The sequence below is a fragment of the Ammodytes marinus genome, assembly GCF_949987685.1.
Source record: "Ammodytes marinus genome assembly, chromosome: 8".
Lineage (NCBI taxonomy): Eukaryota > Metazoa > Chordata > Actinopteri > Uranoscopiformes > Ammodytidae > Ammodytes > Ammodytes marinus.
In genome coordinates, this window is record NC_137212.1 from 31,885,885 (window position 1) to 31,913,652 (window position 27,768).

The 27,768-nt window shown below is 41.3% G+C and overlaps 1 protein-coding gene across 1 annotated transcript; it reads right to left on the reverse strand.

Moving 5' to 3' along the window:
- Positions 1–1,540: 1,540 nt before the first annotated feature.
- Positions 1,541–25,566, reverse strand: LOC307254707 (desmoglein-2.1-like). The gene is made up of 14 exons (XM_080033186.1): positions 25,409–25,566; positions 19,565–19,654; positions 18,319–18,477; positions 16,573–16,714; positions 15,500–15,660; positions 11,910–12,044; positions 11,626–11,811; positions 10,256–10,722; positions 10,031–10,173; positions 8,825–9,046; positions 8,294–8,524; positions 6,040–6,170; positions 5,675–5,914; positions 1,541–3,619 (listed from the first exon to the last, which is right to left on the reverse strand). The coding sequence occupies exons 1-14, from the start codon at positions 25,451–25,453 to the stop codon at positions 2,528–2,530; spliced, it is 3,444 nt and encodes a 1,147-aa protein (XP_079889312.1). The 5' UTR covers positions 25,454–25,566; the 3' UTR covers positions 1,541–2,527.
- Between the last annotated feature and the right edge of the window lie 2,202 nt (positions 25,567–27,768).

A 27,768-nucleotide genomic window follows, 5' to 3' on the forward strand; every position in this document is an offset into this window, starting at 1 on the left:
ATTACACGATTAACTTGAAAGCTATTGATTTTCGGATTTTGAATAAAGCAGAACCGGGTCCTTAAACCTAGAATACGCACGCTACATATTGTAACACTATCACTAACGTAGGGTGTATTTCACCCGATATTATATACCCAATACTTCTTGATACTACTTTTCATCTAAATATTAGGGCTGTCAAGCGATTAAAAAAATTCATCAAATTAATTACAGGCTCTGTGATTAATCTAAATTAATCGCATGCTTTTATGACACTTATACCATGTATACCTGTTTATATACTACAGTTTGTTTCTCTCTCTCTCTCTCTCTCCGTCTCTCGCAACTTCTGTCTCCTCCCCTCAGCCAGCTTTATACATGAACTAGCACCAAATTTTCTCAAAAAAACAAGCAGACTAAATTACGACTTTCCAGCTCCCACAACAGACAGCGCTGCACTGCCACCGATGAATCGGCATAGCCTATGCCGATTCATTCACCATTTTCGTACTCATAGGCAAAAATATTGACACACACACAAACACACATGGGGCGGGTGTCCGTTTAAATGCGAGACAGCTAGCAAACAAAATAAGATTGAGAGATAGGCCTACTGTTTTGAACCTAGCCTACATTGTTGCACCCACTAAATCAATAATGCACGGACACTGCGGAGAATAAAGTAAGATGTCTTCCTACCTTCATGCTTATTTGCCCGAAGCATCGCATAAACCGTCCATAGAGCCCTCAAGTCGCTACAGGTGCAGCTCATATGTCCATGGTGCAGCTCCGCACCACTTTTGCACCGGGTCAAAGGGCATTATAGAAGTGCGATTAATCTGCGTTAGTTTTTTTAATCGCGTTAATTTTTCTGTGATTAATTAATCGAAATTAACGCGTTAATTTGACAGCCCTACTAAATATATTAAAGTACAATAACACATTGAGGTACATTTCTTGTATATCCCCTTACACAAAGTCTCATAAAACGAAAAAAGGATATCATGGGGGGGTCCCTATAAAAATGCTGTAAATGCTTCTTGCTCTGGCATGCTTCTTGCTCAGTGAGGCTATATGGTGGTGTTTGGAGCTAAAGGATGTACAGCAAATATAATGTTTACTATGAATCAAAGTATTTGACAGATTATACAGACAGGAGATAGTAATAATTATTTGATTTGCACTTTTCAAAACAAAGTTACAAAGCGCTTACATATTGTGTGCTTGGATAAAAAGTTACAATTATTTTATGAACAATAATGCTAATTTATCTATTGTTGGGTATATTTAACAAGATAAATTAAAACGTTTGCCTCATGGTGACACAAAAGGAATATTCTGGCAGAACACCACAGTATTTATTGTTCATTTTTTGGGGACCATACATGTCTAGAGATTTTATAATAATCCATCCAATAGTTGTTCAGACAATTCAGTCTGGATCAATGTGATGGAACAACTGATCGGCACTGCAATCCCTAAAGCCATGATGCATGGCAAACAGATCAAGACACAAAACCAAGGCAAGGAGAAAGAAAAGATAAATAAGCCAATTAACCAAGTGGTTAAGAAATGATTTAATGGTAAAAAGCAGTTTCCCTGATGTTTAACTCTTACAATATCTACTGCAGAGATCCAGAACACCAAATGGCAATGTCATGAAATAATACAAGATAACTATATGACTGTAGTGCAACCGACATACTACTAAACATTTGGTTGGCCGAGGTGGACTAAGGGGGCTTTCACATATACCTTGTTTGGTCAGGACTTTCGGACTTTCCCATTTGATTGACCTAAATTACAGATGTGAAACCTCCCGCGGACCAAGGTCTGGACTAAACAGGCGGATCTTGGTCCAACCTAAAGCGGTAGTCTCGGCCCCGATGGTTCGGTCAGTGTCCAGTGTGAAAAAGGTTTTGGATGGTTCGGACATTCGGACCAATTACAGGAAGTCCTTTGTGACTATCGCCTGTCACAAAGAAGAGAAATGAGCTGCTGACGGGCGAACTGTAGAGGTTGTAGGGACTTTAAGGTGTGAAAGCCCCCTTAGAGTCGGCTCAACATTTAAAAACTTAATTTTCTGGTATTGGTCTTTGAAACTAGAAACACCCCTGACATACACTGGACAATGAGTGAAACTGGTTTGATTAACTTGATCAAATCAAATCCTTTACATGCTACATGCAAAGTTACAGAAACACTGTATCATTGCAGAAGATAATCATAAAACAAAACATCAGACAGAAATATACTTCATTGTAAAGTTAGGGCAGCTATATGTGGATATAAAAAAATCTCAAAAACCAGGACCATTTTTTGTATAAGAAAGCCCTAGGTTAGGTAGTGCAGAATGTTTAGATATAAATGTGGTTATCAAGTAGAAGCTGTAGTATGAACTTTCAGGTACATGAGGCTCCATTCCCAGACTATCTGCTGACCAACCCTCCACCAACAAACATTTACATGCCGACTGTCTCTCATTAACATGCTTGGGAGACTGCCTTGGAAGAAGCTCAAACTGTAAACAGTGTCTTTACCCACATCACAATTCAGTGAATTTGTCTTGCACCACCACCTTGCGATAGGCAGGGGTTGTGTTCACTGTAGTGGTAGATGAACCCACCACTCTACTCTGAGAGCCACTTGCTGTGCTTCCCTTGCTGTAGAGGACTCTTTGAGCACCAAAGACTTCACTCTTCTGGGACAGACCTTCTGTCTGCTGGAGCAGCTGTCCTCCACTGCTTGCTGACCCTCCGACCACCAGGACTCTCTGAGACCCTGAAAGCCCTCCTGATTGTAGAGTTCCCCCCTGCATGAAGCAGGTCTGGCTCCCATTCAGCACTCTCATTGACCCTGAAGGGACTTTGCCCTCCACGACCATCATGGCTTGAGAGCCTGAGGGGTTGCCAGTGTGGATCAGATTGGAACCACCACTTGTGACCCCACTCCTCTCCACCAGCACCATGCCGGGGCCCTGGGCATGTCCACTGGACATCACTGTCTGCCCCTGGATGACCATGCCTTGGGCAGGTCCAGTGTGGGCGCTGTTAACCAGTACCATGCCCTGTAGGTTGGTGGATGGTGCCTCAGCTACCAGCATGGTGTTCTGAACCTGTGGCTGGACTAAGTACTGCATCGGCTGCATCATGGGGGTGGTGGTATAGTAGACGGGCTGCTGCTGCTGTAGCAGGAGCATCTGGCCTTGATTTGCCATCCCTTTCTCGACTGTAGTTATCCCTTCCCTCACAGCGGCTGTGCTTTCCTTCACAATCTGAGAACGCTCAGATGTATCACTGACCACAGTCTGCCCAGTTTCTTGGACAGTCGGTTGCAGCTTGGGTGAAGGGGGCTGAGGTTTGGTTATCATTGAACTTGATACTGAGCTTTGAGTGCTGATTGAGGCACTGGGCAGAGGAGGGAACACTTGTTTGACTTTAGTTGTGATCTTCTTGCCTCCACAGACTTCAGCTAGGGTCTTGAACTTTGGCCCAAGGTCATCAAGGAACTGCAGGCCATTGTCAGACTCCAGGAGGCTACAGCAGCCCACTGAACCAGCAGAGGAGCCCTGGCCCTCGTAATCATAAACCAAAAGACCGTCCTTTAGTCCAAGGTTCTCATTTCCAATCATGACTTTCTGTGAAAAGACAAACAGGAAATCACCACTATAGGTTCTGAAGTGTAAACCCAGGACAATTTGTTACGTTGTTACATTTGCAGTTGAGCTTTCCAAGCTATAGGAGAGAACGGGGTTAGTTGTCACACGGGTTGGTTGTCACATTCGTTATATCTCCCAAACAGTTGGCTCTGTCTCTGAAATTTTGGTATGGAAATGTCCAGTATTGAGTTCAGAGGTCACCTACATTGTCCTCTTTGGAGTAAGTCAGCTGAATTTTAGGTGAGAGGACTTTTTGTGTTTTTCATGTCAAATTATAAATTGTATTGTATATTATCTCAGTATTCTAGGCTTTTACACAATGGGTTTATAACAAAACACTTTTTACCTTTAAAAGGTGTGAAGGGAAAGCTATAGTTTAGATTGTTGTTAGCTAGCTAAATAGCTGTTTAGATGGTTGTAAGCCTTGATGCTTGCAAGAAATTCCAGTCGGGGTTGGTCGTCACATTCTCTTTGGGGTTAGTTGTCACATGTTATCCAAAGGCTGCAGCCAGAAAAGGAACCCAGTAACGAAAGAAAATGTCAAGCTGTATCCTCACTGACACCCCAGAGAAGGAGAGAATAGAGCAGGAAAAGGCAGCTAGCATGCAAAAGTAAAAAAGGCCACAAAATCTAAATGACCCAGTGCATCCCAATCTAGACCAGATGCCAAGGCTACTGCACCCCAGTGCACTCCACCCCAGCTGGGGAAGAAAAAACAGGAGATAAAGAGACAGGAAGAGTCTTCATCAAATGAAGAGGATAGTTTTTGTTTGGTTTGTATGGAAAGCTTCTCCAACAGCCATTCAGGGGAGGTAAGGGAGAAGCGTTGTATGTGCAACCAATGGGCAAACAAGCTCTGCTTTGTTGGAGTGGGCAGACCCTACATTTGCCATCACTGTGACTCAGATAGTGAATGTGTGTAAACACTAAGAAATCCATGTACCTAAAAGGGTACAAATGCTTTGTCCCCCCAGTGGTACCTTAGCAGGGTACAACACTGTACCTTAAACATTGGTACATACTGTATTTGTACCTTCTTGTCTGTACCCATAGCACATTCCTGAACCCCTAGTGACAGTAATGTACCCATTGGAAAGTTTGCTGCATTTCAGTAAAGCAGTAATCGCCTCACTGTCTTTGTTTGGACGATTATATCTGTAATCATGGCCAATCAGACAACAGATTAAAGAAGTTAGTCTATTCTGATCTAAAGATTACTGCTTATGAAATGCAGAAAACTTGCAGAATTCACATTTTCACTGTAACTTTCCAATGGGTACATTACTGTCACTAGGGGTTCAGGAATGTTCTTTTAGAGGTACAGACAAGAAGGTACAAATATGTACCAATGTTTAAGGTACAGTGTTGTACCCAGCTAAGTTACCACTGAGGGGACAAAGCATTTGTACCCTTTAAGGACCATTCCTGTACCTTGATTTCTTAGTGTATAGCCTAGTTGAGTAGGCTATTATTGTTAGACCAGTTTGTTTTGTTCTTTATGTTGTTACATAGGCTGGTCTTAATATGGGTTTCCTGTTCGTCTTCCCTGCTCATTTTGTGTTAAGATGCATTCAGTTATATACGCCTATTTGTCAACTTAACCATACAAGTACACTTTCAAATTGAGTTCTGGCTTCTTTTTAAGATTTTCCCATCAAGATAACATTGTGACAAACAACCCTATAGTGTGTGACAACCATCCCCGTGATTGGGTTCGTTGCCACAATGTGTCAGGGTGTCTTTGATGGTTAATTTCTTCTTTATTACAATAAGTTGGAAAATTAGAGGGATACACATTTCAAGCCAATGCCCTAAGCTTCAATTTAATGTAGGAATGACTATTGAAAGATGTTTTGGTGATGAGAAATTCACACTAGAGTAAAAAGTGTGTTTACCAACCACGTTCTCCCTTATCTCTTATCCAGTTTAATTTGTTTGTCCACAATTTCAAAATCATCAAAATACATTCAAGATGACAAAAGCTGCAATAGGTAACATAACCTTAAAAGTGTACATATTTAAATTATTCCTCACCTGAGTGTAGTACTCTCTAAGGAAGTGATCTGGCAGAGCCATGCCATCATACATTCCTCCACCTACTCCTGATTCTCTGGTTTCAAACCCAGAGTAGTGGCCACTGTTCCTTGTCTCTGTTAGATAATCCCTGGTCATCCTTTCCGTAGAAAAACCTAGCAAGGGCCTTGGTGCTGATTCAAAGGTGGGTGCTTGATTAGTGGTGTCCACTTGAGTTGGCATGTTCAGTAGTGGCACCTCCTACAAATGGTCAATTATCCAAGGTTAGTGTCAACAGTTATTCTGCTTTTTCAAAAGCGGCCTGTCTGTATGACAACATTCCTGTCCTCAACAGTGTGGTTCAAAGGTAAATATGTTGGAGTTACCGTGTTCTCTCCCTGTCCCTCGGTGCGGTAGTTAATTAGGTGTGACTTGGTGTTGAAAGGCATCTCAGTAAAGCCCCCTGGTAGATCCGCCGCCTCCCCACAATGGCAGAAGAGCAGCAACAGAGGAATCACTGTTTAAGCAAGAAAAAAGTTTAAGTCTGACTTAGTGGATCCTTCAGAGTGATGAGACCTGCTGGAAAGACCCAAATTCATCTAAAATTAAAAAGTTAACAATTCTCAGAATGAACCTTAAACTGGGGATGGAGACTGTTCTTATTCAGTTCTCTTCAGAAAAGTTTCTTCTTTTCTTTAAGATAATTTTTTGGTAGTATTTTTTTGCTTTATTAGACAGTTCGGAGTGACGAACCTAAAGCTGGGAACACACCGCACTGGCCGCGCGGCGAGATTACATACAAAGTCAATGTACTAGCGCGTGGCCGCGCGTCCACCCAATAATCGGCGGCGGGGGCTTGCGCGGCGCGTGGCCGCGCCTCATGAGAGGCGCGTGAATCGGGAGCGCGGCCATTAGCGGCGCATAGAAATTGTGTCATCGAAGGAGCGTGAATCGAAGGCTTGTGCGGCGAGCACGGCGCCGCAGAAAAAGATGAAAATTTTCATCTTTTTCTGCAGCGCCGCCGGGCGCCGCGCCTCCACAGCCAATCAGCGTTGAGATTGCCCGGTGGCGGTGGTCTGCAAGACGAGGTGGGCGTGTGGAGTGAGGACATTGGGCTTCCAATACATTCTGCAAATATGTGTATTTTGCATCTGTTTAGCTGTTGGTTGTACTTTAGCCAAGGTAGCGCCGGTTAGCATAGTGAAACTCACCCAGCTGTGTGCTGCTCCTGAGGATAATATGAACCCAAAGTTGATGGCAGTGTCCGTGTGGAATTCCATATAGTACAGCGAAGCACCGGTGTTGTCCTCCGTCAGCCGGCACACTTTCACTTTCAGGTAGACTGATGTCTGCCTTTATTTGTGCTGCTGAGCACACACTGCTGTTGTTAATGTGTTTAGTATGTTGCTGAATTGCTGTTAATGTGTGTGTATTTGCGATCGGGGTGCGTGTTCAGGCTGTTTTAATGATATTTGTGACAAGACTGCCGCTGGTTACACAGTGAACCTACATCTGTATTTTTTGGCACAGCTGGACCATGTTATTGTTGTTGTTGCACCGTAAGTGTGACAGGTCTGATCTCGGCGTCGGCGTCAGGAATATATGGCCCAATATGATCAAGCGGCGAGCCTCCTGCGGTAACGCGGCCAACCGCTGCCTACGATGAGGCGGCGGTTGGCCACGGCGGCGACTGCGGTGAACATGGCCCAATATGACCAAGCGGCGAACCTCCTGCATTCACGCGGCTAACCGCCGCAGGCGGCCAATGCGGTGTGTTCCCAGCTTAACTGTGTAACTCCCCAACAACACTGGTTTTTTAACATTTAAAAGTTTACATTTAAGTCAATCCGCGATCTAACTGTGGATGATGGGATCCTTCATAAACACTGTTTTCTGAGTTTTTGAGAATTAAAGGTTCAGTAAGTGATTTGGTCCTTTTAGCTAACTTCCTGTCAGTGTCTGCAATTAGCCTCCCTCGTCCCTATGTCACCACCACATGAACACACAGCTGTCTTCATCAGATAGTGCTGCGATGGAGAGCAGCGAGTCATCGTTCACGGGCACAGAGACCCACCTCTTTATAGCACACTGTCTCCTGATTGGATAAAACAAACGGGATACTTAAAATGTTATCTGGCAATTACTGCAAAGCTTAATGACTGGGAGACCTGTGTTATGAACTGTGCATATTGTTTAAGTGAGTGCTGTATGAATATAGAGTGATTCAACATAGATATGAACAAAAAAATATCACTTACTTCCCCTTTGATAATATGTTAATTACTTTAATGGATGATTATATAATCATGGATCTCTAATATGTTTTAGGAAAACACTTAAGATTTTGTTACGATGCAGAGCTTTGTTTGTCAAAGCTACTATTCAATGTTACTCCCAACCTAGCACTACTAAATATTTATGGGGCTGTATATGATATGTAATAGTCTTCAAAAGGCTTAGCATGCATTAGGTAACATCCTGTGAATTCTTAATTTGTATAATAAATATATAAATCTACAATTTTGTTACTAGTTAAAAAGTCTACGAGATAGTTTTGGTCTTTGTTTTAAAGCATTTGCTCTGGAATTATCTTTGGCCTAAGTGTTTTGATTACACGGCCCCTCAGCAGACTATACTCACGCAGCAAGAGTAGCAGACCCAGCAATAGCAGTCCGATGCCTGCAGGTCCTAACTCTGTTCCTTTGCTGGTCCCACGGTTTCCACACACCACTCCATCTTCACAAGTACAAACTTGGACTTGCACTTTCTGTGGTTCTGGACAGGCCTCTCCCTGCTGGTCTGTCACCAGAAATTCCACCTCATAAAAGCCTGGCCACATGGTCTCCTGGGCCCTCAGGATAGCTGCAGTGTCTACATGCAAACAAGATCAAAATGAATGTAAATAAATGAATAGGCTTTATTGTCAGGTTAAGGGTAAGATTGAAGCCTACATTTGGCCTTTCTGTGTTCTAGTTCAATAACAAGGTTATTGGTTCTGGTAGTCCTGGTCTAAGATGCATACCAGCAGCCTTGTTTATAACAAGCTCAGTGCCAGTTTTAAGGTTATAACCTGTTATTTGCTAAGCTTAAAGCAACTCATGTAGAAGTATGAGGAGTTTTCATATGGCAACCCCTAGTTGTAAAAATTGTATTTTATATATTTCTGCTCACCATTGAGATGCTCCACCTGCCATTTGCCCGAAGTGCCCTCTGGGATGATGGTGAAGTCAAAAGGAGGTCCGTTAGGGAATAGATCCTTATCAACAGCGTTCACAATGACAGAATCCTCCGTGATACACATAGTCTGGCTGTTACTGGTCAGAGTGGGGCATTCGTCATTAAAATCTTCCACCTGGATAGCTATGGTTCCAGTTGCTGTTTTACCGGGCATGTCTGTATTGGAAAACAGATCAGATCATTAAGCATTTAGTATTTTTCTATTACCATTCTTCAGAGACAAGTTCATAGACAACTACTGTTGATGGACAACAGGTGTAAACAACTGTTTTCCCTGCTAGCACTAATTGCATGCTCAGGTTCAAGATAAAGCAAAGGCTCTCCTTTCTCCATTCATGACAATTTGACATATGACTAATACCCCTTTCCCACCAATGGGAACCAAGTTTCAGTTTCGGGCTGGTGCTGGGGCCGGTACGTTTCACACCGGCCAGAGCCGGCAACAGAGAGCAACGTCATGACGTCACTGTAAACGTCTGTGTACGACACCTGACGTCTCTGCTATCCTGGCTAGCGCGAAAGCTAGTGCTAGTTTAGGCACAACAACAGCTGCGGATAATTTTACACGTGTTGCCTCTCGCTTTGCTTTGTTAACCAAACACGACCGATCCAGCGTATGTTCGCCGGTCGATTTGATCTCTACGTTTGGTAATAAAGTTATGTTTACGGCTCGTAGTAGCGGTGTTTTTAAATATGCCGGGCATGAAGTTTTAGTTAATCTGGTTTGTCAGGATAATCCCTCCCCTGGCCCCTGACGTAAGCGGAACCAGTTTTTCAGGCTGGGAACCAGCTCTCTGGCGGCGGGAAACCAAAGAACTGGTTCCCGAACCAGGCACAATTTTGCATCTGTGGGAAAAGGGTATAATTGGTGCAGTCCGTGTTTATAATAAAACAAACAGTGTACAGATGTTAGTGGTAGCTAAAACTATTGGTGGTAGCAAAAATTGTCTGTTTTTGTTTCATCTGTCATTTCCATATTGTCGGGTATATGGATACACACTCCATCCTGTAAAGGTCTGAAACAGAGTGTACATTTGTGTCATACCATTGCACAGTTACACGTAGTCACATACAGTTACACAGTCTGCAGTAAGAGTACATGTAAAACATCTGATGCAGTCACAAAGTGGAAGATAGTACCTTCTGAAATGCACAGTACTTTGGCCTCATATGTTCCATTGACCAGGTAAAGAGATTCTCTGTCAGGCATCTTATTCAGTCTGATCTCAGCAGTGTCTGGGTCGATGGTTAGCCAGTTGTCAGGGTCCCAACCTTTGACATATCTGCAGCAGGAATAAACTGTGTCACTTCTTATGATTGTAGGAAATGAGGCATTCATGTTTATGTGTTTGTGTATCCACTGACCTGACATTCTTAGCTTCTTTCCTTGTGTCTTTATCCGTTGCAGGGTAGCGGGCAATAACATCCTTCATGTTGAAGTTGCCTCCTTCTGAGATGGGTATAGCTTTGGTTTTAGGTTCAAATCCCGGTCCCTCAATCTGGTTCTTTACATTGATTTTGATTGGATAGGTTTTCAATTTGGTCCCACCTTGCCATGAAGACCCACTTCCACCACTTGCTCCCCCTCCCCCTCCTGCTGCCCCGCCTGCTCCTGTTCCTGCTCCCCCTCCTCCCCCCCCTGACCCTCCTCCTCCTCCTCCCCCTGACCCTCCTCCTCCTCCCCCCCCTGACCCTCCTCCCCCTCCTCCACTGCTGCCCCCTCCGATACCTATACTACCTCCAGAACTTGCTCCAGATCCATCATAAAATGCAGCCTTGTTTCTGACAGATAGTCCTAGGTCAAGGTCCTTCACGTCCTCATAATCAACAGCCTGTGAAATGGAACACACAATGAATGAATATTATCATTATAACAGCAACAGGTATTAACAATTGTCAAAACAGGGTTACTAAATTGGTTAAAATGAGTACTGAAATGCGGATGTTGTAATTGTGTAGAACTGTAATGTAAAGGTAATGGTCCATGGCTAAGTAATTCTCACTCTTCCTACACATAAAACAGTGATGTTGATGCCTATACCTCAGGACTGATCTAAATGTAATTCCCTGGTGGGGAATAAGTTAGAACTGATATGGGAGGTGGACAAACATGAAACCAGCACTGTTCCTATTGTATTGGGAGTTGGATGAGTTAAAGGCTCATGGGTCGGTCTGTCTGTCTGTCTGTCCGTCCATCCGTCTGTATGTACGGCAGGCTGGGGCAGTTCTAATTCTGTCCAGTACAACCAGAGTGAGTTTTGTCCAAATACTCAGGAAGTCAAGTGCTCAGTAGAAGCAAAGTGTCCACACCGGAACTCTGTATTGTTATGAAGGTAAACCTGAGCCCAAAGTTCTTTATGTACTGCTTTATGTTTGTTCCAACCCTGACCTATTTATACATATTTGGTAATGACCAAAAGAATGGTTTCACCTCACAGAAAATAAGTATAAATTAGTAAAGCAGGGAAACACTGCAAATTTCCATTGAAACGACTCAGCTGAGGTAGTTCCAGCATCTGAAGTCTTGCTTAGCCCACAGCCACACCTTTTTGTGAAATACTACTTCTGTTTCGGAGAGATTTCTATACCTACATCGTTAATTATGTGCTTTATCCCCCTTTTTGTGTGCAGCATTTTCAATACCAAATTCCTCCATCAAAAGACTGGGAGACCAACACTGACAATTCTTCTCAATTCAAAGGGCAGACACACTGCTGTATTGCTGTCAGCAGTACCTTGTCAAGCATTAGGATGCCCTCATTGGTTATTGGGTCAGTTTTAATGCTGAAGTATCCAGCTTCATTGCCTTTCACAATGTCATACACAGCTTCCCAGTTTTCTGTGTTCTTTACGTCCAGGTCCTCTGCTTTGATTCTCATCACCTCCACACCCTGTGTGTTCTCCTCAATGCTGCCTTCATACTGCAAGTCAAACACAGAATCAGATCAAAGTAACAAGGTTCATTTCTTCAACATGTAATGTTGTGAGAGTTGTGTGATAGTGCGAGAAAGAAAACTACCTCCTCTCTTTCCAGAGTGGGAAGGTTGTCATTGACATCCCTGACATTAATAGTGACAGTGCTTGTTGCACTGAGTCCGCCTGGTTTGCCATTTAAGTCTTGAGCTTGCACTGTCAGAATGTACTGATCTGCCGCCTGAAATTAGAAGAAAGAGACTGTATCACACATTGAGAATAAACTCAAGCTGAACGTCGACAAGACCAAGGAGCTTATAGTGGACTTCAGCAGGAAACAGCAGAGGAGCTTCCAACCTCTCTGCATAAACAGAGCCCTGTTGGAAAGGGTGGATAGCTTTAAATACCTCTGTGTTCATATCACACAGGACCTGTCATGGTCCTGTCACACCAACACTGTTGTGAAGAAAGCCCGTCAGCGTCTCTACTATCTCAGACGACTGAGAGACTTTAAACTCCCACTCAGTGTGCTCAGGAACTTCTACACCTGCACCATATAACCTATACCATAACCCTAACCACCATAGAGAGCATTCTGAGTGGGAGTATCACCACCTGGATGGGGAGCGCCACCAAGCAGGATCAGTTGGCTCTAAGGAGGGTGGTCCGCTCAGCTGAGAGAACCATCAGGACCAGCCTCCCCAATCTGCAGGACATTCACATCAAACCATGCAGAAAAAGAGCCAAAAAGATCACTAGTGATGTCAGCTACCCCAACAACAGTCTGTTTACCCTGCTGCCTTCAGGGAGACGCTACTGTCTGCTGAGGGCCAACACAGAGAGGATGAGGAGGAGTTTCTTTCCCCAGGCCATCAGACTGTTAAACCAGACTGACAATGTCACTTAGCCCACCACCCACTGACCACCCAATCATTATTATAATCTTGCACTTTATGTATGTAGTTGAATTACAGCGGGACTGGTACATAAGAATTTCACTACGCATTGCCCTGTGCAATTGTGTATGTGACACATAATAGAAACTAAACAAAACATTGCTGTGATATAGGACCTATGTAAAATGTGTGAATTATAAGAGGTGCAGTATAACTAAACCATATAACCATTGCTGTATGGTAGCATCCTATTTTACTGTAATTTATTAGAAATTATATGATTTATTCACAATGAACAATGGTGTTGTACTTAGAGAAGAAGTTGACATCCAAGACAAGTTTTTGTTGTTAGACCTCAAAAGGGAATGTAACATAATCCCCTGAACTACCTGCAAATGAATCAAGAACATGACCACCAGGTGATGAATAGTGTGTAGCCTATTTAAAGAAAAAAGCATGCAACCATATATTTTGAAGGTTGCAGAGCCTGTATCCCTAGAAAATGTCTCAAGGCCGAATTCCACCGGCTGCATCTCCGGTCCTTCTCCGCTCCAGCACGGCAGAAACAAAAATAGAATTAAGAGCAGTCAGTGGGTGAGTTTCCACCACGGCCGCTGCGCCGTCTCTCTGCTCCGCTGCTGCTCCAGCTCTCCGGTGAAATACGCAGTGCTTCTATTTCTGCCGGATGCCTGAGCTCACTGCATCAATTTAGCACAGAACACATCGAGATAGACAGGAACACAAGCGCCGACAAAACAATAAAACCTCCGGTTAATTTTCAAAATAAGACACTCGGTGTTCACTGCAGGTGACATTCTCAAAACAGAGACACATACAAGCATGTCCACTGTTCTTTTACTCGTTCGGATGGGAATAATAACCTTCCGTGCGTTCGTTGTTGTGTAAATACCATATAGGAGAATCATATTATCAAGAGCGATCGCCCGTCACTTTTATTACCGCGGGAACTCCTCGTTCTCGCGACTCCAGCTGTTCAGCGGAGCTGGCCGTGCCTGCTTTGAAAACGGAGCCGGTGGGTATTGCCGGACGTGAGCGCACGGAGCAAAACCGTTGGACACCGCACCCGCAGCCAGTGGAATTCCGGGGTCAGTCAAGGTGGTCACTGCCCAGGGCCATGGGAGGCGCGGCGCTGTGCGCGGAAATTTGGGCGGTATTTTGCTCAATGATGCCAATGCACAGTAAAGAAATAAACAACTGCTTATTTGAATACAAAAATACAACAGACCTTACAGTTGTGCAATTGTGTTTGCTATGTGCAGGTACAAATTTTGTGCAAACATGCAGACAGTACAAAGCACAATTAAAGACAACTTCTACTGTTTTGGTGCAATACCATGCAGACATAATAAATACAAATACACTTAACATGTGTATGCACATCAAAGTGCAAATTCAACTTTTTAAAGTTCCTTTTTGGAAGGGGGGCTGTTGTGCGATTATTGTGGACAATAGGCCTACTGTGATGCGATAGCCTATAATTCATTATGGTTATATTAGCCTACTTGCTTGATTTCTTTTTAACCCATTGATGACGGCTGCTGCGCGACGCCACATTGTATCTCCTGCCTGATGCTGCATTGCACAGCATTGTTACTTTTTCTAATTTTCATGGAGTGCGCAGCATAGAATGTACCGTCATTGGATCAAATACACATGAGGTGGGTCTTGTTGATTTTTTAAGACCACGTGACCACCCAAAAGTTGTGTGGTTTGCCAAAAATCACGTAAATAAAAAAATAATGAATAAAAAATAATAATAAAAAAAATACGCCGGCTGTGACGGCGATAGTGTATTACAGAACAGTTTGTGGCGTTCGGAGCGCAGAATCTAGGTCTACTATAGGCTACTGACGAAAATCACTCAACACATTGCATCTATTTATTAACAATATTTATGAATTTAGGCTATATTTTGCTGCTCCAACTCAAATTCAGCCCAGCCAGGCGATAGTTAAGTTTCAGTTTCGTTTTCATCTCCATGGTATACAGCTGTTTGGACCAGCTGATCGGCTCCCGACAGCAGGAGTCAGTCAGCGTTCCAGTTGTACTGGGAAGTTGGATTTATGGTGCCAGTGAAAGCTATAAAATAAAGCTATCTCCTCCTTCCTATATCTGTCTATCTTTATCCCTCCACTGCACACTCAGTCACTACTATCCATGCTAAAAGGAAGCAGGATTATAACCTCATTTAGCACATTATTTTTAAATATTTTATATTATTTATTATTATTTTTTCTCCCCCATCTAATTTTGACGATTTTTAGAAAAATGTGTTGGTTTGTAAGCGCTAAGGGAGCATGTTTAAATAAAACCTGTGAACCTTAACTTTTAAATGTATTTTATTTCATTTTTCTATGTGCTACACAGGCTTAGATATTAAGGTTTTGGTAGACTTGACAATTCGTACTATTTTTCAGAAAACCCTCAGGCATTAAGGACATGCATCTTAGATTGCCATAGTCATCAATGGGTTAAATACAGAGGTAATTGGTCGTTTTGGAACATGTATTTCCCAATTTAAAACATAAAAATATAGCAGCATCCTTTGCACTGATGATATTGTTTGCTGTGACATGTAATTTATGATCGTCAGAGGAAAAATTTGACTGTTTCATAAATATTAAAAATGTCCTTAAAGTACCTTTAATGTGTAGTTAATGAACTGTTAATGCATTAACTAACAGTTAAATGTACCCTAATTGTAAAGTGTTTCCAAAGTTTTTAGTCTTCTGGAATCGACAAGATCCCTGTGAATGTGTTAGTGAACCTCATACTGTACCTCTCTGTCAAGGGCAGAATTTTTGACAGTGATGGTCCCATCATTGCTAATGGAGAACATGTCATGGGGTGGATTCTGATCTACGATGGTGTAGGTGATTTGAGAGTTTTCATTGCCTGCTTCGTCAGCATCAGTTGCAGTTATTTTCATAACTGAAGTCCCTATAAACAAAAGCATTAAATAAAATCGTCAAACTCAAATGTGCCCTGTACAGTTTTGTTTGTTACATTTCAACATTTCAAATGTTAAGCTTTTTGCCTCACCGGTTGGCTCAAGAAAAGGTGACAGAAACCGTTCCTGTAACTGTGCGTGAATTTTTTATATAAAAATAGGCAATGTAGTAATTAAACAAGCACATAGGACTGTTTAATAATTTTGTAAAGTTTATCTGTTGACTTGCTTCCCTTGCGACTTTTGCCCACTTCTATATCAAAAATGCACACACAGTTACAGGAACGGTTTCTGGCGCCTTTTCTTGAGCCGGAGAGTAAAGCAAACAAATAAAAATTCAAATTGTTCAACTATTCCTTTAAACATTTCTTTACAGCCAGTATCTTTACCTAAACACATTGCATGTATCCTTGTGGTCTGACAAATGTGTTTTGTCATTGCCTTAGTCTGCATTGATAAAGCACAAAATGGCATCACAGAACAGAGGTTGTGATCTACTAGCTGATGGCATCAGCATTTTCAAACATGATTCAGAATCAATGGAACATTTGCAACTGTATAGCTGGTAACATGCTGCATGGGACAAAGGAAACTAAAAACAAAATTGTCTGCGGGTGAGGTAATGAACAATCCTAATAACCATAACCTGCTTTGCAAATGTTTAAGGAAGAATACAATTCACTCAACATGTTTGTTAGAGCTCAAGGATACCATGTTTTTGGTGACACTGAATGTAAGCATAAGATACGTAAAAAAAAGAAAAAGAAAAGCTTGCAGATACAAATTTAAAGGTTTTGCCTTATTTGTCCTTTTTTTATTATTTATTGAAGTTTTCATTAACTGTGCCATCACAAACAGGATAGACATTGGTCAGAGATGTACACTAGAGCAGAAACACTAACCTGCACCACTGAGCTCATACACCTCCCCGGGCTTGATGACTCCAAACACTGGAGCGTTGTCGTTCTGATCTTTAACCTTGAATTGTATTGGAATTTTTTCCTCTGCATGACTGCCATCCTTGTATCTAGCAACACCTGACAGCTGGAACAGAACATACAAATGTCTTTATCATCACTCTTAGTAAATACATTTATAAACATATACAGTTTGTGTATATGGGCTGCAACAACGAATCGATAAAATCGATTAAAATCGATTACTAAAAGCGTTGGCAACGAATTTGGTCATCGATTCGTTGAGTCGCGCGATTAATAAGTCACTTGCAGGCGCGTCACTGTTTACATCCAGCCGCCGACAGGTTCATGCACGCCCACAGCGAGCCTTCCGCACGTGAAGGCTCGCTTCACGTGCGGGAAAGCTATAGTGTGAGCGGCCACAGCTTGTATTTTGGTCATTTCTAACACTGGACTGTAGCCCTATATAAAAGTGTTGTACCTTTGCTTTCTTTGGGTTAAAAAAACTCCTTCAACTCAGTATCCGTCTAGTCCAAAAAAACTGTCAGCTGCTGCTGCTGCAGACGGTGTGCAGACGGGCTCGGAGAGTCGGCATCGGCGCATCAACAGTCATTCAAAGCAGCGGCAGTAATCACACAACCGAACGGTGTAGAAAGTCCCGTCAGTTAAAAATAGTAATCCAGTTTTTAAATCCATGTTAAAATCGGAAGGATATAGAGCTAGTTAGCTTAAAAAAAGTAGCAAACATGTCAACTGTGATGTGTTCAGCGGGCTCAGTAATATGATTGATGTGTTCAAATGCAACACAAAAAAAATCGAAACTTGTTTTCCCAGCAATATAAAATAGATAGTAAAGATGGAATTATGACCTGTTTAATGTCTTATCTTGAGCTATGATCATATCAGCAATTAAAGCAATAATACAAGTTCTATTTCAACAAAATACTAGAAAATTATCAATTGTGATATCAATAAAGACTTGGATCGTTAAGGAGTCTTGAAAATGGTATCAATATCAATACAAATTAACGATCTCCTGTCATCTGAGAAAAATTAAGATGATTTAATTTTTTCAACCGTTAGTATTTACCGGTTAAAAATCTTAACGGTTGACTGGTTTACCATGGACATCCATTATATACTGTATAAATGTATATCATACATTGTATTTTTTTTTGTGTTATCCCAGTTAAGTTTATTATACATTTTTTATCATTTAATATTACTTTTAATAGTTCCGGGACGTTGGAGCAATAACCTGGTGTTTTGACACTTCAGTCTGCACTGTGAATTTGAAGTAATGTTCAGTTTTTTTTTTTAAAAAGAGTTATTTTTTTTGGCATTTTGAAGCTTTATTAGATAGTACAGAGTTGAAATGGGGAGACAGAGAGAGAGGGGGGATGACCTGCAGTAAAGGTCCGCGGGTCGGATTCGAACCCGCGACCACTGCAACGAAGGCCGGAGCCAACATGGTACGCGCTGTATCCACTACGCCACCGGAGCACCCGTAATGTTCAGTTTTTGAATAAAGATGCGGCATTTACAAATGTTTCTTTTTTTTATCCGATTCATCGATTCATCGAAAAAATAATTGACCGATTAATCGATTATTGAAATAATCGTTAGTTGCAGCCCTTATGTGTAGCACATCACTGCCCAATGCATCAATATCAAATGTGAAAATAAAAAGCATAAAGACCAAGAGAATAGAACAGAAAATGTATCACTCACATTGTACATATGGATGAACTCCCTGTCAAGCACTTTGGTCACACGAATTAGTCCACTGCTAGGGTTGACAACGAACACATTGAAGGGATCCTTGGTTGCACCAACTCCTTCTAGAGAATAGCCAATATTCCCTTTGCCATCGTCATTATCTGAATGAATCTGAAACACAGAGAAGAAGTGGCTAAGTCACAGTGGTTTCAGTGCACAGAACAATACATACCATTTGCAACAGAAACAAAACAAGAACAGCAAGTTGCATGTGTTTGGGATGTACAGTATATGCAAAACTAAGCATACTGTGTGTACATGGGGGTGATGTCTTGACCATTGGCTATGATTGATATAACAGTCATTTGATCAAAGTTATTATGGTCGATGCATTCTCATGTAAGCATTTCATCAATTCAGAGACATATTAACATATTTCGGACCAGGAGTGGTGTGCTCAATAGCCAGACCTTGACATGCATTCAACAAACAGATAGTGGAGCTCTTGAAAAAAAGGGTTGAAATCTTAGGCAATTTCGACATACAGTGTAGAATGTAGAGTTTTGATAAAAAACCTTACATACCTTACTTACATGGCTTGTTCATGCCAATTTTAAAGAATTGTTTGTCACCATAGTCTGATCCTTTTCTAAATTGTTTCACGGTTATGTCCAATATATATAAAGATAACCCTATCCCAAAATTGCATAACATCATTCATTTCTACCTGGATATACTGTTGCATCCAGTTTGAAAATCATAAAAGTCTCTCAGGAGTATGTAAAAGATACCCATCTCTAATACTTGGTGTGTAACCCCTTCCAAACCTTCAATTCTTGAAATGAACCATTATTTATGCAAACAGTCCTTTTAAATTATGGAATTTAGAAAGTCTTCACAGCTTTTTTTATTCTGTATTTTTTAGAGAGTTCATACCTTAGGTGTCTTTATGTGTGTCCCAATATATAAAATAGACTGGAAAACAAAATGCTATGCCTCAAATGTGCTGTTACAATTACGAAATATTTTCCAATTTAACGTCCAATCAGTTTTAAAAATCGATCAATGTGTCAATGCCATAGCAGTGATGATAAAATTACGTACCAACTCTATCTGCTGAGGGATAACATAGAACTACTTTTTCCTTTATGGGCATCAGGTAAAACGCTTTTTTTCTGGCTGCGGAGTCAGCTGTGATTCAAAGACAAAGTTAGTGATTGGCATTCAAGAGCGCTGAAGACAAAGAGCAGTGACTCACCTTAGCAACAGATTCATCTCGAGTGTAGTCTACATTTTCAATCAGTGGCTTCCTTGGGGGAATCCAGTTGGCCTTCACCACAGCAACACACTGTAGAGTGATACAACAGCAGATGTTCTCACGTCACAATTAACCCTTAATTGTCAGAGAGACGGTGTAACACAAGTGGGCATATCCAATAGAGCAGCATGAGATACAATTGTTTAAATAGATAAACAATGTGATTACAGGGATTTACCTTAGAAACCATCCAATGTCTTTCCATATGCATAGACAATCTTTATGATTATGTGAGTGCTATCCAAACTAGTCGACATCTTAACATAACTATACCCTTATTATATTACAGACAATTAGACACAAATTAATATGACAAAATGACTATGTTGTAGTTTTAGATCCTTTGTATTTGTGCTAAGATGAGGGGGATAAGGTAGTAGTTGTTGAACATCTGTATGTTCACAATTAACCTTTGTGTGAAAAAGAAATCACAATTCTAGATGTGGAGGACGAAGAAGAGGGATATGAGAAAAATGACAGATACACAAGGGTTCTGTCAGCAGAAGTGCCAAACAGAGACATTCATGCAAATCGGGTTGAGTATGTCCAAGGCACAGGCTGTGTTTGGAAAGCCATACTAACGTCATACTCATACTAATTTTGACTTCAATTTGAGTATGTGACGGTTGGGTATGCGAGTTTGGGTATGCAAGAATTGCCGGTATGAGTACTAACTTCCAAGATTTTGGGTATGGATCGATTGGATACTTTTCCTACTTAACCATTATAACTATTCTTTATTGACAATTCTGCATTTCCTTCACAACACAGGACTGTATGTAAAAATCTAGTTCAATATCTAACCTGTGGAGGGCGGTAATACGCTAAACAGGCAATTGATAGCCTATCTATGACTGCCATTTAGCCTACCAAGCCATTGATGAGAGCACTGACAACCCAGATATGCTATAGCTTAGTCCCGATGTGCATAGGCTATAGCCGTACGTTCGTTATGTTGATGGAAAGCAGCTTCTGCTTTTTTTGCGCCGATTAATGTTTGTAGCCTATTGCCCCATTCTTCTTTCTAAAAAGCTGTTAATGTAAATGCTTTTCTTATGTGCAGCGCGCTGTATAATATTAAGATAACGTCCTGTCATCAGACACACAGCCTACCGGATGGATTTAACACATGGGTCGCTCCGTCCAGTTATCCAACTTGAGCTCTTTGTATGGGCAGAGATCGTTATTTAAAGTGTTTCTTCATAAAGTTTCTTGTTAAACGTTAGCATAGGCTACTGTTTCCTTATCACCGGAGCGCCGAGTCCAGCTGTGTGTTGTTTTGGGTTTGTCTCCAGCGCCAGGAAAAAGGAAAAGAAAAAGAAAAAAAACGGCCGACGAACAAGAGTAAACACAGCGGACCTTCAGCGGCCAAGAAAACCTTTTTTGCTTTGTGCTCTCACCTTTTTACCTCTCTCCCTCTTTTATTAGCCCACACCTACAGGCCTACACACACGTTCATTCTCACACACGTAGCCTAATGTTCAAGTCCAAGTGATGGGCAATAGCCTACATTATAACCGACAATTTCTGGTGCCGACCAGCGAGGCAGCGGACGTTCAAACGTTTAACCGACTAGTCCTGTTCTATAGTAGCAGTAGACCTACTATAAGCCATAGTAGGTCTACTGCGGCGTTTTTATTTATTTAGCCTATTTATTTTTACAGCCCACATGCTGGCTATTTCAGAACCAGGCGCTGTCTACTAAGCCTACCTGCCGCCAGACTGATAGGCTATAGGCCTACGTGAAATAGGCCTAAATGTTTTAAAGTAGCCTGTGTCTTTCATAGCCTACTCACAACACTCATTAAAAAAGCATAATGTTACACCTTTCCTCACAGCAGCACCCATACGCTATAGGCCTACAGGATACTCTCTCTGGCCCTCATTTATCAACCGTGCGTAGACCAGAAAAATGGGTGTACGTACATTTCCACGCAAATCTCGGCATTTATCAATATGGACGTGAGCGTAGGATACGCTCAAATCCCACGCCAGCTCTCAGCTCGTGTACGCAATTTTGTAAACAGCATGGACTCGCAGTGCAGGCTGTGCCGGGTAGCCGATTACTTTGTTGGACAATTATTAGAAGATAATACAAATGCAGTGTTTGCTCAGACCGAAATAAAGATATTAATCACTTAAAATTGTGCAGCTTATGGTGTGCAACTGAGTAGGAGCACTGATTCAATAGTGCGCACACTGGCCACTTAGGAGCGCTGCATGGGACTGTGTAAGGGCAGTTATCTCCGACTTGGAGCAGCTGGGGGGACACTGAGCACGGGGGCTGCATTCATTCAAAATGTTAGCCTAAGTAGCCTATTAAATATGTAGTAGGCCTACTCTGCTCTTTATGATAAAAAATACACATTAACATTTAAAATTAACATTTTATTTATGTGAAGCACTTTTTAGATGTTAGTTCCTCTTTTAATGTGTCATTGATCGCTTAAGCGAGCGATTTATTTCCACCGTTAACCGGCACGTTTTTCCGACCTGCCGGTGGAGCAGGACGGTGGGCGCTCTCACAGCTGATCGTTGCCGGGTCGGTTTGTGCAAATGTGTTATTTTTAGTTTTTAAACCCCTTTTGAGTAGTGCTATCTAAAAGGGCCAATACATTTTAATCATTCAAATCTCTGCAGACGTGTATTTCTTTTATGGGGACCATTATCGGACAGTTGGTGCATCTTTTTCTCCTCTACCACTTATATTATGCCCGCACCCCCAGCCCAGTTGGTTGCATTTCAGAACAGCAACACACTTTTTTTAGTGGCGATTTTTGAGTCAGACCACTTTTTCTTCGTCTATGTAAAGAAATGGCGACATATAATTGTATAATTGCTGTTTTATAGAATTTGAGCGATAGCCTTCTGATGTAATCCTCAAATGCAAAATCCTCAGCTGGAGATAGTTTGTTGTCAACACCAACGCTGTTGACCGCAACAGTTATTTCCTTCCTAACTGCTGCCTTCTGTCGTTCTTTGATGCCGCTTGTAATGCTCCGAAATTAAACTCTTTTTTTTTTCTACTTTCGCTGTAATTTCTACTTCAGTGAAGTTCCTCTTCTGTGCCGTAAAACGCATATCCATGTCGTAAAACCTCTGGTCGAGGCCTCTAAAATGAGAAAATATAGGGGCGTGATACGATTGTTTTCAGCCGCCGTATTTATCAATAATGGCCTGGCGTACGCTGAGATTGGCGAGATACGACTGTTTGATAAATCCCACGCGATACTTGGCGTAGGGAGGTATTTGCGCCAGAATCTGCACCAGTTTCCACGCAAGTTTGATAAATGAGGGCCTCTGTCACTCCGCTCGCTCTTTTCGCTCGACCACGCACACACACGCACACGCACACACACACACACACACACAATTCTCGTAACACAGGCATTCTTTGCGGGGCTATATTATGATCACTATGACAAAACTGGCTTCACAACATTGAGTAGACAATGGGCAGGACTGCATGAAAACGCAGAATTTAAACAACTGGCAAGATGCTATATTTTCCATTGATCTTAAAGGCTTAGATGCAGATACAAATAAAATAAAATAAAGGCTTTTTTTTGCACACTAAAATATAAAGTCATTTTTTCCCATGAACATCTGGGGCCGTATTCACAAAACATTTTATCTTAGCGCTAAGAGTACTCCTAAGGAGCACTAAAAGTTATTTCTTAAAACCTATTCACAAAGCTAAGACCTACTTTTACTAAGGAATGGGAGGGACTCCTAAGCTAAGAGTAGAGGGCGGTGTTGACCCTGTTGCTAAGGATGATGTCATGTTCATACCTTCTATGCCCACAGTGATTGGCTGAGAGAGGGAATGAGAGCTGAATTTATGATAGAAACACTGTGGGAGATATCCATATCGTGTCGCTGTATTAAAGTAAATAGTTTTTATATGCAATTAATGTGACACTGATTTAACATGAAACCAAGACACTGCAGGGTTTCCCACACCTTCGTTCACAATTAACCTACAAAAGCGCCACATTGGTCTATTAATTTTAAATTGTACAATGATTTGAACAGCTGCACGCCATGCACTCTCACTGTATTTCTCTCAACGGTGGACTATGCAGCAATAGTCAGACAGCGACAAACCAGGAAATTCACAATTTAGAAACAACAGCCGGCGAAATCGTAAAGTGCATCTGGAAGGAAAAAGGCGAGACGCGCAACTATACAGTAGTGGACCTGTGGAACGGAGGAGATGCTGCGAAGCGCCACATATAGCCCTACTCTAGTAACAAATTAAACCCAAACGTGACACCAACAGTAACTTTCAGCGCATCGTAAACCCAAAGCAACTGCAGGAAGAGGAAGTAATTTTTTATATAAATGTAATAAATATAAATGTGTCTATACTTTCTAAATATAGCTTTACTAAGATCATTAAACCCTTACAGTTATTAAGGTACCTTTTATAAAGCTCACTAGGATTAAATCTCTCCAAAACACCATCAAAAGATTGTCTGTGATTTACTCATAGTGACTTAGGAGTCCTCTCGAGGTTTTAGCGCTAAAATGCTTTGTGAATTACACTTATCTTAAAAAGTTAGGAGTCCTAAAATTAGGAGTGAAACGCCCCTTATTTTTGAGAGTTACTCCTAAATCAGCACGTTAGGACCCACTCTTAGCCTTAAAATGAGAATAAGAGGTTTAAAATGTTTTGCCATTTAAAAAAAAAAATTTGTTATGGATTTATTGGCATACAAATCGGAAAGATTAAGTTTGGCATAGGACTGGATTTCTGTGCATAGTTTGGTGAGTTTTCACACATGGATTTCTATGGAAAAATAATCAACTGGCAAGATCAATATGACCCTCTCAGCTTCACTGCTCGGCCCCTCATAATTCTCACTACAGTTGCGATATCTCTGCTATCGTGAAAGTATGTATTTAGTATTTTTCCTTTAAAAGGAAATATATACGTTTTGTCTTTTCACCCTTTCTGTAGTTCTTCTATTTAAATAGGTAACCATTTAGATCTCCATTTAATATTATTATTAGTAAACTTATTGCCTCATTTTTGTATTTTTCATACATAATAAATTAGAAAAAGCATTTTATCAATTACTCTGCCAGGTTAATGCTATCATAAGAAACTGCCAGAAACTTATTTTAGTTTGCTGCAACTAGGAGGCTGACATGAATGTTGTTTCCTACTGGAATGTTTATAATTAGGTACTGTGAGGCCTTTGTGTAAAAGTTTGAACCTGTGAGGCAGCATGTAGCTGCTTGTGTTCAGAGGACACACCCTACCACTCCTAGAACTAAGCCTCATGAAGCCAATGCTTAGGCATGTCAGGATAACAGAGAGCTATGATGAGAAAAAGAGAAGGGAGAGGCTTCACATCTTTTAATGAGAAAGAACTTAGTCTGACTCATCCTGAAAAAACTGCTGAGCATGTAATGTAACTCCTAACAGGAGCTCTATGTCTTCATCATTCATCTGAGCGATATCTTGTAGAGAAGAGAATGTAATAGGAATTGTCTGAAAATGTATTAGCCTAGATTATAGGCCAATATGGTGGTTGAATAAGATAACAAGCAGCCTGACCTAGTTGGGCCTGAAGTGAGATCAGTCACAGTAAATACATCCACCACAACTGTCAACACTATGACCAAAACAGAAAGACACTCCCTTAGAAACTGAACAGACTATCAAGCAGCCTTGACAAGTACCTGTACAGCTTAAAAAAAATCAATTTAGGCTATTCTGTTACAGTAGTAAACAGTTAACAGTTAAAAGAGAAAGAGTCCTTCTTCTGTACTCACCACAACCAGTAACAACACAAACAGGGGCGAAGAGACCCAAATCATGATTGGACTAAAGTCCCTGTGTCCGTCTCAGGTGAATAGATAGAGTTCCAATGACACTGAGTAGAGTTCCTGAGTGACTGTGAGCTGATGGAGAGGAGGAGGAGGCTTATGAAAGGAGACAAGTGCTCCACCACCGAAACACCTCAGGACAGGGTGTGTGTGAGGGTGTGGCAGCATTGGCCAACTGCTACACTCTAACATTTAACCTTTCAGTGGCCTACTGAAAGAATGTTGTCATCAACCATGTGATGCTCAACATGGGTCAAAAGTGACGACTGAGTTTCTATTTTGCCTATCTTTGCAATAGATACCTTTTATTATCCAGTATTTCATCTAATTGGTTTTCTTGTTTAATTTTTCTTTTTGATTGAAGTTAATTAAACTTCACTACCCTTTTAATGACCACAACATGGGTCAAACATAACCCACATTTATTTCCCATGACATGAAAAAGACATTATAATATTATTTTTCTTTCCATCTTTACTTTTGACAGTGATTTGGATTAAACAATAATACATGTAATATTTTAAAAGTGTTCCTGTATATGACTAGAAAATATTCACTGAAGAAACTATCCATATGCTACAAATTTGACAATTCAACACAGCCGCATTTGGGCATGTTAAAATTGGTCTACCTATTCAAATAGTTCATGTCTTGTTAAATATAACTGTATATGATAACAATTACGTTATGGTTACCTTGACCTTGATATTTTTTTACTAATGAGAAGGAGAAAGATGTTTAATACTAGCTTGGGCGTGTTTACACCAGCTTTGTATAGTGTGATTGAAACGAAACCCTGGAGCGTTTAAGCCCTTGGTGTGGTTCATTTGGGTTGGTCTGAACGCAGTCCCAGACTCTGGTGAGCACTAAAGAACCAGACTCTGGTGAGCACTAAAGAACCGGACTCACACAAAGAGGTGGTCTGGGCTGTTTGTAAGTGAACTCTGGAGCGGATCATCTCTGGTGTGAACCCCATCCGCACTAATCACGCTGTATTTACACATCATTTTACCGTCTTTTGCATAATATCTTTCATTAAATGCACATGATATTAAGTTATTTAACACACATTGTCAGAGCCCCTATGCTCCGCCCATCACTAGATAACTAGATCAATAAATTAAGTAATTTATACTCAATCCCAGTGGCGTTTTCTCCCGGAGGCCAAGGGAAGCCAGGCTTCCCTGTTTTTTAGGCTGTAGTTGTCATCCAATAAAAACATTTATATTAACAGTTTTGGTAATTATTTGATGCTGTGCTCCTATTTATTCCCCATTTTTCTCCTCTCATTGAGCATTTCACAATGCGCGAAACAGCGCCCCTTTAAAGTTGCATACTGAAGACGCGGCGAAACACGACACTGCACACTGTACTGTATGTCCCGAGGAAGCCAGCCCGAGCTGGCATCCCTTAGTGAAAAAAAGAAAGAAGGATTGACCAATCAGGTGAGGCTGTTGTCTTGACACTGCCCTCCTGTGATTGGTCAGGAGGGTGTCATGAGGGTGCCAAGGGAAGCCACTCGGCCCTTGGCTTCACACCAATCAAATCAAAGCATCATTATCAACGTCACTGAAATTTAACAACAATAACAATAGCGGGAGATTAGCATGTTTGCATTGTTATCATATTAGCAAGAACAGTTATGGAGGGTGGAGATTTTGAGTATTTAGTAACAAATTATTTTACCAAACTGCCAATTGAGAAGCCATTAAAAATCAAATCTGACGGCACACAATGCGTGTGTAGAGAAAGAAAGTTTATCGCACTTTCCGTGAGGAGAACTATGTCCGCACCGAGTGGCTAGCTGGTAGCGGCAAACTTCAGCTAATGGCCTTCCTCTACAAATAGTGAGTAAAATACACACCTTCTCCCGGCGCGGGTTAACTGTTCCCTTAACTGTCTGTGTAGCTATGTGTGTTATGTTTTGTGTTATTTTATTGCTAATTGTGCCTTGATTGCCTGGATTAAGTTGCATTGGTAGGCTTACTGTATATCCACTGAAGTTGTTCTGGGTTGTCTTAAGTATAGTGTTGTAATGAACATTTGGCCTAGTTCTTAAACGAAAAGGATGTATAGAAAGTATGTGTGTATGTCAAGCACCTACAACTGATTGTGTGAGTCCTGTCTCATGTGAACGTGAAACTTAAAATAGCCTAAAACGTCCCCTAATTATATTGTGAATGAATTCGAATCTGCATTGGGCATTAAGCGGCTAGTTGTGCATTCCGGTCGGGGTGGGGGGTGCATTTATAATAAAATGTATAATTTAATAAGACAATAAGGAAGTGTGTGAGTGAGTGAGTGAG

Coding starts and splice junctions, on each gene's coding strand:
- LOC307254707 (XM_080033186.1), bottom strand. CDS start 25,453: ATGATTTGGGTCTCTTCGCCCCTGTTTGTGTTGTTACTGGTTGTG. Junction 11,812..11,909: donor CCACTCTGGAAAGAGAGGAG/GTAGTTTTCTTT, acceptor TTTGACTTGCAG/TATGAAGGCAGCATTGAGGA. Junction 9,047..10,030: donor AGTACTGTGCATTTCAGAAG/GTACTATCTTCC, acceptor TTTCCAATACAG/ACATGCCCGGTAAAACAGCA.